We start from the raw sequence: 15,275 nt of genomic DNA, 5'->3' as shown, positions 1-15,275 counted from the left end.
GTTTCATAATTTCCAGGGGCGCTAAGTAATATTTTTTCTGGAAAGGGGGTGGTAGGCCAAAAAACTTTGGGAACCACCCTGGTCTAGGCAATATACCTCAGAAGAGAGGAGATGGGATGCAAGGTGAGCTCTTACCTCTTTTTTTTTTTTTTTTTGGTCCATTTAAACAAAGAAGAGACAATGACAATACTAAAACAGACCCTCTGTCCTCTCCCTCCCACCTTCTCATCATCTGCCCGCTTCATCTCAATAGAGGATTCTCTTGGCCCTTCTCTCCGTTTCCCGTTTCCCTCTTGCATTTTCCAGCTGCCACTACTCAAATTCAGGAAGGCAGACCCAAGCAAATCCTCTTGTGACCTCTACCCTAGCCATGTGAAGCTATATTGATAGGGTTCTGCAGCAGAATAGGTGGTGGGACAGAAGTAGAAGTGAAGAGGCTTAACAGGAGGAAAATTAGGGAGAGTGGGGGAGAAGAGTGAAAGAAGACTGGCGACAGCCGCTTAGCTCCTCCTCCTTGACCCGTGAGCTCAGCACGGAATCACAGGGGAAGGAGGAGGAGCCCGCATGAAAGCGGAGGAGCAGCTGCAAAGGCTTTGGCGTTTGCCAGGGCTGGGGCTGAGGCTGGCCTGAGAAAGAGCCAGACAAGTGGCTAGCGCCTCCGGCGCCCAGGAGCCAGGCAGCTTTTGAGCTCTAGGCTGGCGGGGTACTACAGACGCCCCAAGAGCTCATGGAAGGCAAAGCTGCCGAGCAGAACTCGGGGCTAGGTGGGCTGCGGGCGCAGGGGGTCCCCACCAGGTAGGCGGTGCCGCCACTGTAGGGTGGGGAGGGATTGCCAAGAGGTTGGGCTCTGAGCACGCCGCTGCTGCCCGGGAGAATCCCCACATTGCCCGGAGGAAGGGGAGGAAGGCGGCGGCTGGTGGGAGCCCCGAGGCGGGAAGCTTAGGGGTCAGCGCTAGGGAGTGCGGACCCTATCGGACCGTGGCCAGGGTCGCCGGTGCCCGGGCGCCTGGCTGCTGGGGCGGTATCCGATGCAGAGCCGGGAAGGCGGCCCCTCCATTAGCTTGCAAGTCGCATCTTTCGCTGTTGCCTGCCAGGGCCAGACTTGTCCTTGCAGCTGCCGCCGCCACTGAGACCTGGGCCGGGGCAGCCCTCCCCTGACATCATGTACACCTTCGTGGTACGCGACGAGAACAGCAGCGTCTATGCAGAGGTTTCCAAGCTGCTCCTTTCGACTGGACAATGGAAACGGCTGAAGAGAGACAACCCCAGGTTTAACTTGATGCTAGGAGAGAGGAACAGGCTGCCCTTTGGAAGACTGGGTGAGAGACTTCCCACTCCTCCCGGTGCCCACCCACCCCCAGGCCCCACTGCTTTTTTAATGCATGTTCTCTTCCCATCCTGAGGAAATAAAGGCGATATATCTTTTCCCACAGATCGCTTCCTTAGAGTCCTTTAGGTTTAATCCCTCACTCCTTCACCCAAACCAGACTTACAGGGGTTTTTGAGCTGATGATTTTTTCCGCTGACTCCTCTCTTCTAGCCCATCCTGAACAATGGGCCGACTTATAAATTGACGTTTGGGGAGACCCTGTATAGTGGGTGGCAGAAGACCTGACTGAGCTGCCAAAGGGGAAGTATTGGCACAATCTAGGGTCCCAGACAACGGTAACCTTGCTTGTTGGGTGTTGCCTACTGCAACAAGGGAGGGACTCAGATCTGGTATTTACCAGTTAGAAATCCCGAATAGGGGGTTTTACCCTGTAGCCAAGGCAATAAATTATGTCTCTAGGCTTTATTCCTCAAAAATAGAAAGTTTTCTTGAGTTTGAGGGGGAAAAAAACTGTTCTAATGATCATTCAGATCTGGCAGCAAAACTGGGCAGTCATTCTGCAGCACTGACTAACTGCCTTTGAACTAGGACCTGGTATTTCACTCTTCAGCTCTTTGAAATATTCTGCCCAGGGAAGTGGTCTACTTAGGATTGCCTCTTCAAGGCTGATAAAAAATCCAGCATTAGAAGGCTTAGTTAAATTCCAATAAGAAAGATATTGAAAGTAACAGCTGGACTCAAAAAATGAGACCAATGTACCAATCTAGTCAAAAGAATGTACAGTTGGGTAGGGTATCAGATTGAATATTTTTTCTTTTTTTATATCTGTTTACCAAATTATTCAGTGACAGCAGTTCTTTATATAAAGTTAAGATAGATCTGGCCCCAAAATGCAGCAAGACCCAAAGTCATTACTGTAGGCTTAGTACTTAATCTTTTCTTTTATTGTTCTCTGAACACTTTGAACAAAGTAGTCATATAACTTGTATAACATATACTCCTTCTTCCTTTCAAGTGCTTTACCTGAGTCAATTTAATCCATAGGGTCATTTTTACTGCCTATTTGGGCATGGACTATATTCAATCATTATAGTGGGGTTTTTTTAATTTTATTAGCATACTTGTTAACGATTTTGGTATTTCATGTGACTATAATTCAGTTCTCTTGATGTTCATAGTTTCTTGTATTATTAAACAGCAGGTCACTCCCATGTGAGTGAAAGGTAATTTTAAGAATGAAAATAGCCCATGTATTAGGATCAGATTGCAAGGTATTATTTGTATATTCCTTAAGTATAAATGTTACAAATCCTTTATGAAGAATGAAATTATATCATTATTCTTTGAAAGGAGAATGGAGTTTTCAAATTACAAATCATATCTTTTTTCTTTTTTTTTTTTTGCAATTAATACAAGGAAACCTTCAAACTTTTTTAGAATTTGGAAATCTAAGTGAAAAAATAATTTAAGAATAGACATTTAATTTTACATTCTGGAATATTCAGAAATAACCCAAGTTCCAAAGAACTAAGTTATCACTCTTACTGCAAAACTTCTCCCTCTGATTTGGCTCATTGTCACCTTCTCTCTGGGAGGCAAATGGGAATGAATTACCTTTGAATGGGCCAAGATGACTTTGTTAGTCTGATGACCAATATTTTACTCTTGGAGAAAATGTAGGTTGTACTAGGGGGTTACTAACAGAATTTGGGAAAGTAGAATAATCATGTGTTTGATACCTGATGAGAGTGACAGATCTAAGCCAGATGTCACTCAAGACTGAGTGGGAAGGATGTTGTTCTTCTTAGCTTATGTCTGTTCTTTATTATCAGTATTCCTGTGAAAAGAGGAAGGAGGGAAGTATTTCTCTCTTATAGAACCACATCCACATTCTTTGCTTAGATCTACTCCAGTCTGTTTTGTGATTTCTCTTGCACAGTAAAAAAGCATGAAGCAGCACAGATGCATTTTCAGCTTAGAAATCTAGCTGACCTATGTTACCACAATGATCATGCCTAAAGTAAAGGAAAAAATTCTTTTATCAAAAACCTCAGCCTCAGATACCTTTGGCAGGGTATGGAAAAGATGGGGTAAGACATCTGATTCATCTCCCAGTGTCTTGGAAGATCATGACAAAAAATTAGCCAGAACAAGTTTAAGTGAATAAAGGAAAGAAGGAAGCATTTATTAGGCTTTTATTGTGTGCAAAGTGTCCTGCTAAGTTCTGGGGATACAAATTAAAAAGTAAGATGATCTGTTCTCAAGGAGCTCACATTCTAATTGGAGAGAGAAAACATAGAAGGTTTCAGCTGCAAGTCAGATGGAAATGTCCCATGGTCCTTAGAATACAGGGCAAAAGCAGAGGTTAATGACTCTTCTTTAATGTCATTCCCACTGATAAAATCATATCACATTTACAGATTAATAGCAAGTGATTAAACCAGAAAATGTTTAATGAATTGATGCCAAGTCATTTTCCTGTTACCTATCCCAATATACAGCAACAAGCCATGGAGAGTTCATTTGTATATAACTTTGACATTTCCATATCTTCTCAGATAATTTTCAAGTCAAAATGCACTTGATACTCATAGGACTCCAAGATTTTTTATTTAATTTTGTTTACAGTGCTACTGAAGTTGTAGAGGCAGCATGACCATAGTGCTGGACTTGGAATTAGTGAAAACCAGATTCAAATCTAACCACAGACAACTACTAGCTATGTGATCCTGGGCAAATCACTTAACTTCCATGTACCTAAGGTAACAACACACTAAGTCATGGATTGTGTGGCAATCCCTTCTGCTGATAAAATATAAATAAAATAAGATAATATAAAAATAAAATAGATCCTTCACTTATCTTCTTGCTACTCTAGTCTGGTGAAACTAATACTTCTGTCTTCTTAATAAATCTAAGTCCAACAGAAGTATGACAGATGGACTGGAGGAGGGGAGAAGAGTGGAGGCAGGAAGATCTGTTAGGAGGCTATTGAAGTAGTTCTTGTGGGTAGAAATAAGGCCCTATACAGGATGGTAGCAGTAGGAGTAGGGAGAAGGCTATGGCAGCATTCTGTAGTGGACAGACTTGGATTTGAGTGAGCGCATCTTGTTTCAAATCCATGCTCTGCCACCAACTTATATGACTTTGAGAAAGTAACTTAATATTTCTGGGCCTCCGTTTGTTCATCTTTAAAATGAAGGGGTTGGACTAAGTGACTTCTAAGGTCCCAGGTAGTTCTAAATCTAGGATCTCATAATTTCCTACAACTATCAAAATCCTTTGAGGGACCATTTTAGACATCTATACAGTTAATACTGGGAGGATAAAGAAAGTTGTTTTTCCTAATGGAAACTGAGAAGCCATCAGGGCAATTTTAAGAGACCCATTTTAAGTCAATATAATCTGGAAGAAGTGGTTCTAAAGCTGGGGTAGTTAACAAGTAGTTTTTAATTCAGGTGCTTTTAAACAATGTATCACGACATAAATCGGTACTTGGACTGGAATAAACTGAGGGGTTTGCCTCCTAAAAGTTAGAGCTTCTTCTAGTCAGCTCTTTCGGTATCCCCTAGGGGAGCCTGGATGACCTCATGTCTGCTAAAGTAAACAGGATGCAATTAGATAAGAGGCTGATGGGAAACAAGGGAAAACTTTACATCAAATTAGAAAAATGACTGGTTTGGGGTCCTGCTTCACTTTTTAATGATGATTAAATCTCCATTGGGTCCATAGCACTTGATAGAAGCTGCATGGACTAGTGGAAAGCAACCAGTTTGGAGCCAGAGGACCAAGACTGAGGGGTCCTGGCAGTGTTTTTTATTTCACTCCAACCCAGCAGTCTTTGGATTAAGCATCAGTGTGTGCAAGGCACCTTGCTAGGTCCTAAGAGTACAAAGCCAGATGAAAAACAGCCTCTGTCCTCAAGAAGCTTAGAGTCTGCTGGGGAATATTAACTGTGTGACCTTAAGAACAAAACCCTTGATTCTTCTGGGGATGATAGCTGTTGCCTCACCTCCTTAGAGGATTGTAAGAGTCAAATGAAATAAGCACTTTGTAAATGTTGAGCACACTGTCCACATGTATGCAATTGCTATTATTCTGGGGGGAAGACCGTGATTGTGAATTTTGGAGGGGAAAAAAGGCTTTTTTTCTCTTGGATTTATCACTCTAAGAGAGAAAAATAAAATAAACATTGAATCCAACAAGGAGATATTAATATTGGTCCAGTAGGATGTGTTGCCCAAATGCATGTTATTTTGAAACAAAAATTGATGTTTCAATTATTAAAACTGAAATCAATAATTATTTCACAAAATTTGAGAATTTCTGAGTCAGAAAGGATCTTAGAAGCTGTCTGGTTCAACTCATACTGGAAAAAGAGTCCTTCCTCCAATGTTGTAGTGGACCAGATAGGTGGTCAGCCAGCCTTTGCTTGAAAATTTCCAGTGAGAGGGAATCTACTTCCTGAGATAGCCCATAACTCTGTTTAGAAATTTTTCTGCATGTTATGCCTAAATTTTCCTTTTTAAAAATTCTCCCTATTACTCTTGATTCTGACTCCTCTTTTTTCTTTTTCTTTTTAAACCCCTACCTTCTGTCTTAGAATCAATACTGTACATTGGTTCTAAGGCAGAAGAGTGGTAAGGGTAGGCAATGGGAGTTAAGTAACTTGTCCAAGGTCACACAGCTAGGAAGTTTCTGAGGCCAGATTTGAACCAAGGACCTCCCATCTCTATGCCTGACTCTCAGACCACTGAGCCACCTATGTGTACCTTCTTTCTGGGCCTAAAATGAATTATTTTATTCTGGCTCTGGATTCTCACGATGTAATGGAATGCTCCCCTAAGTATTAATTCTAATAAGAATGGGAGTGGTGGTAAGGTCTAAGCAATTGGAATAAAGTGACTTCCCTAGAAACACACAGCTAGGAAATGCCTTAGGCCAGGTTTTTAAACTCAGAACCTCCCATTTCCAGGCCTGGCTCTATCTACTGAGCCACCTAGCTGCCCCTGGTTTCTCTTTCATATGACAAATACTTAAAATGAGCTATTAGGTTCCTTAGACATCTCTTCCCTACTAGTCCTTTCTTAGTTAAGAAATTTAACTAATATTTTTTCCCTTTGTAAAGAAGCGCAGGGATATCATATACTTCTTATAATCCTCCATTAGACAAATTGGATTTATGCCTTAGAGTGCTTTCACAGTAATGAAAACGAAAAGAAGCATGAAGTGTGTGCAAAGCAAAACAGATAAAATACAGTAGCTGTCCTCAAGGAACTTAGAATCTCCTAGGCAGTACTACCTGTGTAACCTTGGGGGAAATAGCTTTTACTATTTAAATAACAAATTATTGAAATTGAAGGATTGAGAACAGCATGGTGTGGAACAATGTAAGGAAAGTTTGAGAACTTAACAGAAAATATTGACATCAGAACATCACTTATACTATAAGCATGAGTTCTGAAGTTCACCCAAAACAGTGAGGTAGAGGAGAAGGTTGAGGAAGATTTGGGAAAGGTGAGTGTGTAGAAATCAGAGAGAAATAGAAACAGAATGAGAATGACATTGTGGTTAATAGGATAAGAATAACTTATTGATAATAGAAATTCAGTGAACAAAGATCTTACCAGTGATATCTGTAAAGCCTTTCAACTTTTGGACCTAGTATCTTCATTGCAAAATGAGGGAGTTAAGTTAGATAAATTAATGTCCCCACCATCTTCAAAGCTGTGATCCAATAAATTGGATTATTGGGATTGGGTTTTTTTTTCTTTTCTGTGGAGACTTTTAAAGAGATTATCTTAAATGAGAAATTTCCCATTTGTATAGTACTTTTAGATTTTCAAAGCACTTTATAGACTTCTTCATTTGATTCTAACGAGCAATCAGAAACAGGTGCCGCTTTTATTTTCCTTTTACAGATATAGAAACCAAAGCTCAGAGTCTTTGACTTTTTCAAGATCATAGGGTAAGAGGCAGGTTTTGATGCCAGACCTTTTAAATTCAAGTCCATCACTCTAGCCACTATGCCAAAGATAAGTTGTTTTATATAAGAATGCTCATTTAAGGGCGCAGCTGGGTAGCTCAGTGGAGTGAGAGTCAGGCCTAGAGACAGGAGGTCCTAGGTTCAAACCCGACCTCAGCCACTTCCCAGCTGTGTGACCCTGGGCAAGTCACTTGATCCCCATTGCCCACCCTTACCAATCTTCCACCTATGAGACTATACACCGAAGTACAAGGGTTTAAAAAAATAAAGAAAGAAAGAAAGAATGCTCATTTAAATCCCAAATCAAGACATTATCAAAGATGTGTTAGCCTGACTATTGTCTACATTGGTTTCTGCTTTCCTTTGCCTTATCAGTTTGTCTAGAAATTCAATCTTAAATAATATGGATATCGGTTTATTTTTCTTTTCTTTTAAATTACACACAAGGAAGGCAATGACAACTTTGTTACTCTTTTCAGATGGAATTAAGGAAGTGAGAAGAAGAGGAAAGTAAAAGCTTTGTTTGGATTCTCCTTTGTTCTTTCCCTCTTGTAAAGCAGTGGTGTCTAACTCAATTAGGAAAAGGATTGGTGAAGGCTGAATATTGACTTAGAAAACCACAAGTTACATTGTGTTTTATTTTTATTTATCTTGTTAAACATTTCCCAATTACATTTTAATCTCTTTTAGACTACCCAGTTTGACACATCTGCTGTAAAGGGAAAGAGAAGGAAGGGAGGAAGAGACTACAAATCTCTATAGTACTCACTATGTGCTAGGCACTTGTGCCAAGTGCTTTTTTTTTTTTTTCACAAATATTCCTTCATTTGATCTTCACAATAACCCTATGAGGTAGATACTATTATTATTCCCAGTTACAGTTGAGGAAAATGAAGCAAACAAAAGTTAAGTGAAAACTTAAACAAAACAAAACTTAAAAAAAAAAAAAAAAAGTTAAGTGATTTGCCCAAGAATCTGAGGCTAAATTTGAACTCCGGTCTTCCTGACTACAGGCTCAGCACTCTAACCACTATGCCACCTTGCTGCTTCTAAAGCTCTGAAAGAAGGATTGTAACCATTAAACATTCTTCTTGCTGTTTGTTAGCAAAATCAAAAGATTTTTTTTTATTTTTAAATATTTTCCCATGGTTACATGATTCATTTTTTCTTTCTCCCCTCTTCCCTCTCCCCTACCAGAGCCAACAAGCAATTCCACTGGGTTATACATGTGTTATCACTTGATACCTATTTCCATATTATTCATTTTTGTAACAGAGCAATTCAAAAGATATTTTCAAATGTCATCATGTAGGAGGATCTGTGGAATTCCTCTGACCTTGAAGATTATTCTGACTGGGGCTAGAATTGAGACTAGCTGTCTTCATTCATTGGATCTTAGATTTAGAACCAGAAGGTACCGAAGAAGTCATCTAATCTAACCCTCTCCTTTTAAAAAAGAGGAACCTGTTCCCTCAAGGGGATATGACTTACACAAGATCCAAGGGATAGTGAGCATCAGAGCTTGGACTTAAACTTCTAAGCCTTCCCCGGGGCTGCAGCAAATGAGAATTTACAGCGAGGAGGAGGAGAAACTAATCATTTTTTGAAAAGTCTTGTCTCCTAAGGACTTCAGCATGATCTAGGCCAGTGACATGAACAAAATAATTATTCCTGTAACCCAGCCCTGGACTAAGGACAAGCAAAAAGCCCTTTGGTGGTAGAACATATTGGTTAATAACCTCTTCTGCTTAGTGTAGCACGTGTGCAATTTAGCAATTAACAGCCTTAAAGGACTTCACCATGTGTTCTGCCTTGCAAATCACATTGCTCCTTTGGCTCTTGGAAAATAATCCGACTGTTCATCTGACAGGTGTCCAATGTACCAGATCCCTATGGCCAGCTACAGGACCAACTGCAGAATTCTTGAGCTTAGAGCAGACTACAATCATCCAGGAAGGGGGTCAGGGTTAAAAAGTCCCATTCATTTTCTCCCTTCGAATTGGCTCAGCTAGCAGGCATTCAAGTAATAGTTGTTAGGGTTTAGGGAAGTAGGGAGTTGTAGAGAAGTGTGAAGAAAACAGGTCTGTAATGCATATTCAGCCTGTGGATTAGTTGTTTTCCACCGCAAATGTATGAATGGTAGCTTGGCTATAGACTGATTATTCATCTTGTCTGCAGATCACTATGTCATAATTAAGTGCATATGTACTCAGTACTCTCAAAATCAATTTCCTTTCCGATCTAATTGTCATTGTAATGGAAAGAGCAGTGACCCAGGAGTGTGACCTAGGGTTCTCTAGCCCCAGCTCTGCTATTGAATCACTTTGTGACTTACAAGTCACTTCGTATCCATTCCTCAGTTCTCTCATTTTTTAAATGAGAGGTTTGGAATAAAGGACCCCTAAAGTCTCTTTTAGCTCTAATATTTGAATGAAATAGAGCTCTGTAATCCTTCTGTGTATTCAAGTTTCCACATAATGCCCAAGTTGTCTGTCAATCAACAAACAGTTATATTAAGTGCCTACTTTGAGCCAGGCACTATGCTAGGTGCTAGGGATACAAATATAAAATCCTTTTCATTTTACAACAAGAAAGAGATATTATATATGTGGGTAACCTACTTTGATTCTCAACATAATTCCCAAGAAAGAGTCACCTTTGGTTTTCAACATCCTTTAATAAAGTGATGATTCTTCTTTCCATTTAGGGATTTGCCTTCAACATTTTACTTTCTCTGTCCCTCCCCTTCCACCAACTTTTCTCTGTTCTTTTTGGCAAAGATAATAGGTACCCAGTTCTTGTTCTTTACTTGAAGAGTTAAAATCCAAGAGTATAAATAAACATTCAGCGTCCTATATAATATTTTATATTCCCTTTTTCTTTGCTGTAACAGTGGCATCATCCTTGATGCCTCACTTGCTCCACAGATCCAGTCCTTTGCCACATCTTGTTCTTTCTACATCAATGTCTATTGTATATGTCAGCTTCTCTCCATTTACTCAGCCCCTCCATCCTAGCTCAGGTCCTCATTTTCTCCCACCTACACTGTTACAGTAGCATCCAGATTGATCTCTGTGCCTCAACTGATCCATCCTCTGCTAATTTGCTCTAGTGATTTTCTTAAATGCAAGTCTGACTGTCAGTCCCTTAATCAGTAAAAATCCAATTGTTCCCTTATGCCTTTAGAATAAAATATAAACTCTTCTAGTTTGGCATTCTTAGTCCTTCATGACCTACCCTCACCCCACCTCTCTAATTTCTTACATGTTACTTCCTTCCCAGCATCCTACATTCCATTCAAGCTGACCTTCTTGCTATTCTTCATACAACCCTCTGACTTTCCTTTCTGTTTGCAACATGCTTGAATTTCATTTTCTCCTCAATTCTACCTCTTGGAATTTCTAGCTTCCAGCACTGTCTTCTACATGAAGTTTTTCTTGATTCCTAACCCTATTATGTCTTCTCCCCAAAAGTTTGTATGTATTTTGTGGATCCATACATACATATGTAGTGTGCATATACACTTGTCTCCCTGCGTTCATTACTGAGTTCATGGATGACAGGAACTAGTTTTACTCTTGTTTTTATATACACAGCACCTGACACTTAGTAGGTACTTAATAAATGATTGACTGATTGAACTTAACTTTGTTATTGGAATGAACTGGGAGAAGTTACTCCATCCGTATACCTGTTTCCATTCCTCTGCATTTTAATGGATCCTTTGTCTTAATCGCTTCAGGTTTCATACATGCCCATTAGATTGGTCTTCTCCTCTTGCTGATCACGATAATGATAATGTTATGTAACCAACCTGCCCTTTCTAGTTCAAGATGTTGAATGATGTTTTGAGTAAGTATTTTGCAACATTAGTGAAGTAGAAGCAACCCTGGATTTAGAATCTAAGAGCCTGGATTGAATCCTAATTCCATTTCTATCTGTGCGTGATCTTAGGCAAGTTATTTCACATTTAGGGAGAGGGAGCTCATTTTCCTCCTGTATAAAATATAAGACTTGTTGTAAGTGACCTTTTTTTCCCTAAAACCCTTACCTTCTATCTTAGTATTATTTCTAAGACAAAAGCACATTAAGGGCTAGATAGTCCTCTGATTAAGTGACTTGCCCAGGATCACATAGCTAAGAAGTGTCTGGATAAATGTTCTTTCAAGTTCCCTTCCAACCTCAAATCCTGTCATGGTCATCTGTTCTTAGAGTTTGATTTTTTTCTTTTATAGGATCATAGATTTTTATCATGAAACCTCATAGACTGGAAAGGAATCCATAAGATTGTTTAATATTTTGAAAACTATTTCAATAGAATTAGTTTTGTTATCCTATGAATCTTTTGAGCATTAAAAGAATTTTTCTGAAAAGAGGGTCCATAGGCGTCATCGGGATACCATATACCATTTTCATCTATATTCATGTATGACACCAAAAGAAATACGAATTCCTGTTATAGATCTAGTTCTATTCCTTCATTTTACAGAAGTAGGAATTGAGTCCTAGGGAGTGAAAATAACTTATCAAGTGACTTGTTCATATATACATGTGTATTGTATGCTTTGTCACAGCTAAAGATGTCATTTTTGAGGTGTAGCCCCTGAAGATATAAGTTAGCATTATTCTAATTCCATCCTTTATGTCTTTCAAAGACATTGTCTTACCTGGTCATACTCTTTATCAGCAATATTCAATATCTAGACTGGGTACATCTCTGAAGCAGGCCCTAGACATAGGTCTAGAAGAAAACCTTTTTTTCTTGTAGAAGAAGGCAGCCTACAGCTCACTCTTCTCATTTATTAGTGTTCTGCTACTTGAAGAAAATTTTCCAGTTGAGACAAAATAGGTCAGAGCAACATGAAATTATCCTGGTTTTTTAAAACTTTATAGTAAAGAAGAAAATTTTGATATTGAGAAACTGAGGAGGGGGCAAGAGTTTAATGACCTAAAATGGTGATGCCACAGAAATGGATACTTCTGACCTTCAGAAATTTGTAAAATACAGAGGGTAGCTGGGTAACTTAATGGATTGAGAGCCAGGCCTATAGATGGGAGGTCCTAGGTTCAAATCTGACCTCAGACACTTCCCAGCTGTGTGACCCTGAGCAAGTCACTTGACCCCCATTGCCTAGCTCTTACCACTCCTCTACCTTGGAACCAATACACAGTATTGACTCCAAGACGGAAGGTAAGGGTTTAAAGGGAAAAAAAGAAATTTGTAAAAACCAGAAGGTAGATTTTTGTTTTGGGGTTTTTACTTGTTTGTTTCGTTAAACAAGTCATTGTTTTTCCTTCATTTCAGTTGTATCTGACTCTTCCTGACCCCAGTTGGACTTTTCTTGACAAAGATACTAGAGTCGTTTTCCATTTCCTTCACCTGCTCATTTTTTAGATGAAGAAACTGAATCAAACAGGGTTCAGTGACTTGCCCAACATCACACAACTAGGAAGTATCTAAGGCTGTATTTGAACTCAGGTCTTCCTGGCTCCAGGCCCAGTGCTCTATCCATTTTGCCACTTAGCTGCTCCAGAAGACATCTTAAGATAATAGAAAATTGCTCCTTCAGAAAAATGCATGCCAAGGAATTGCCTTCCTGGAGGAAAGAGAGTGAGGAAATCAATTTAAATGTTTAGATTTAAAACTTTTTAGAAGTCTGGTATGGCAGCTCAGGAAGCTACTGCAATCTTAGACTGCATTAAGAGAAGAGAAAGCGTTCAAAAGTAAGGAGGTACTCTTAACTGCTGTTCTCTGCCTTGGTTAGGTCACACCAGGAGAATTATGTTCCGTTCTAGGCAGCACATTTTAGGAGGAGCATTGATAAACTGGATAGTCAAAGAGAAGGCCACTCAAAGGGCAAAGGACTTCTAATCCATATTATATGAAGCTAAGTTGAAGGAACCAGATGATGTGGGGGAGTTACCCTAGAGAAGAGACTTGGGGAGAGAGACTTTGTCAATCTTCAATTATTAGGTGGTTTACCATATAAAAAAGGAATTAGACTTATTTACCTTATAGAGAAAGGCAAAATTAAAAGCTCTGGGTGTGGGATAGTTAGATAGCACTGGATGGATTGCCAGGCCTGGATTTGGGAGGCCCTGGGTTCAAATGTGACCTTTGGGGCTGTATAACCCTGTGTAACCCTGGGCAAGTCAACTTTAACCCCATTTACCTCACCCTTATTTCTCTTCTGCCTTGGAATTGAGTCTAAGACAGAAGGTAAGGGTTTGGGAGTGGGGGGGGGGGGAGCATCAGGTAGAAGCTACAATGAGGCAAATAGGCTTAATGTCAGGAAAAAAACTTTTTTTTTTAAAAAATAGGCAATGGGGGTCAAGTGACTTGCCCAGGGTCACACAACTGGGAAGTGTCTGAGGCCAGATTTGAACCTAGGACCTCCCATCTCTAGGCCTGGCTCTCAATCCACTAAGCTACCCAGCTGCTCCCAGGAAAAAACTTTCTGATGATTAGAACTATTGATTATTTGAATGAGAAGTTATTCAAAACTAGAATAAACCACCTTAGTTACTTCCTAGCTAGAGTTATTCTAGTATAGCCTGGATGACCATTTCTCAGGTATTTTGTCATGGGGATTCTTTTTCAGAATCTATGGATTAGACAGCTGCTGATGTCCCTTCAACTCTAAAATTCATCTTTTCTGTGAATCTTGTTTCTTGCTCATTTCTGCCATGTAATCCTTTTCTTTTGTCCTTCCCTTTTCTTATATTCTCTTTCCCTTATATCATTGGTTTTAAATGAAACATAAAATGAGAAAATTTGTTGAGGATAAGATGTTGGGAATCAGCTCAGCAAAACCTTAAACCTGGAAGTACGGCACTTGAGGCAAGTAGATAGGCAGGACAAATATTGATGACTCTTGGTCTATTCACTGATTTAAATAACATTCCTTTCTTAAGACATAAGTGATAACCTTTCATTCCCCACCTTGTGAATACCGTTCAGTGTAATACTTAGGAGCTGAAATCTGAATGTGGTTGTGTGTACCAGGGAAAGAGGGCTGAAGCTGGAATCAGAGGTTGTTGTTCTTGTGTTTCCATCACTTCAATTGTGTCTGACTCTTCATGATCCCATTTGAAGGTGTCTTGGTAAAGATACAGGACTAGTTAGTCATATCTTTCTCCAGCTCATTTTACAGATGAAGAACTGAGGCAAACAGGGTTAAATGACTTGTCCAGGGTCAAATAACTAGTAAGTATCTGAAGCCAGATTTGAACTCAGGAAAAATGAGTCTTCCTAACTCCAGGACCAGCATTCTTATCATATTTAGATCCTTAGGAGCCAATAATTTCTTGTTAAAAGAAAAAAAGTGACCTAGCTGAGTCCCCTTCCTGCTAAATTTACATCCCTTACAGGGCTGGAAAATATTTTTGAGTTCAAATCTCATCTCTACTACTTACTTATAACTGTGCTGCCTTGATTAAGTGACATCATCTTTTAGGACCTTAATTAGTTCCTTATCTGTAAAATGGGGGGGGGGGGGAGGGAGAAGAGGCTGGAGTAGCAGATCCAAATCATTGATTCTCTGAACTCCAGTTTGCTAAATACAATGCTATCTACTACACAACACTACCTTTTTTTTTTTGCATCAGGCCTGGTGAAGTAAATAACTGGAAAAAAAAAAACTAATGGGGTTAAGGGAGAAGATAAGCACTGATCAGTTAAGATACCTTTCAGGTAATTTCTGATTAATGGAAAGTTCTTTGAATAGGTAACCCTCCCCTGGGATAAGATAGCAGTTATTGACACTTGATTGTATACCCTCCATACTTCTGCAGCAAATCCATCTGCCACCCCCATCTCTTCAGTCTCTCTTTATATAATGGCTTATTTCTTGCTAGCTTATAAACATACCCCTATCTCCTCCATCCTTTAAGAAAAAAAAAGAAAGAGGCAGCTGGGATTGAGTCAGGCCTAGAGACAGGAGGTCCTAGGTTCAAATC

At 39.7% G+C, this 15,275-nt stretch overlaps 1 protein-coding gene across 1 annotated transcript in view; it reads left to right on the top strand.

The window, feature by feature from the left end:
• The first annotated feature begins 1,148 nt into the window (after positions 1-1,148).
• The window catches only part of TTL (tubulin tyrosine ligase), a 47,516-nt gene continuing 33,389 nt past the window's right edge, over positions 1,149-15,275 (top strand). The window contains exon 1 of the mRNA XM_044663445.1: positions 1,149-1,319. Within this exon, the coding sequence (XP_044519380.1) occupies positions 1,163-1,319 (157 nt within the window). The 5' untranslated portion in view covers positions 1,149-1,162. The remainder of the gene's footprint in view (positions 1,320-15,275) is intronic.

This window comes from Gracilinanus agilis, chromosome 2 (genome assembly GCF_016433145.1).
Source record: "Gracilinanus agilis isolate LMUSP501 chromosome 2, AgileGrace, whole genome shotgun sequence".
NCBI lineage: Eukaryota > Metazoa > Chordata > Mammalia > Didelphimorphia > Didelphidae > Gracilinanus > Gracilinanus agilis.
The sequence above is the reverse complement of the archived record's forward strand: the minus strand, read 5'-3'. Positions and strand labels throughout refer to the sequence as shown.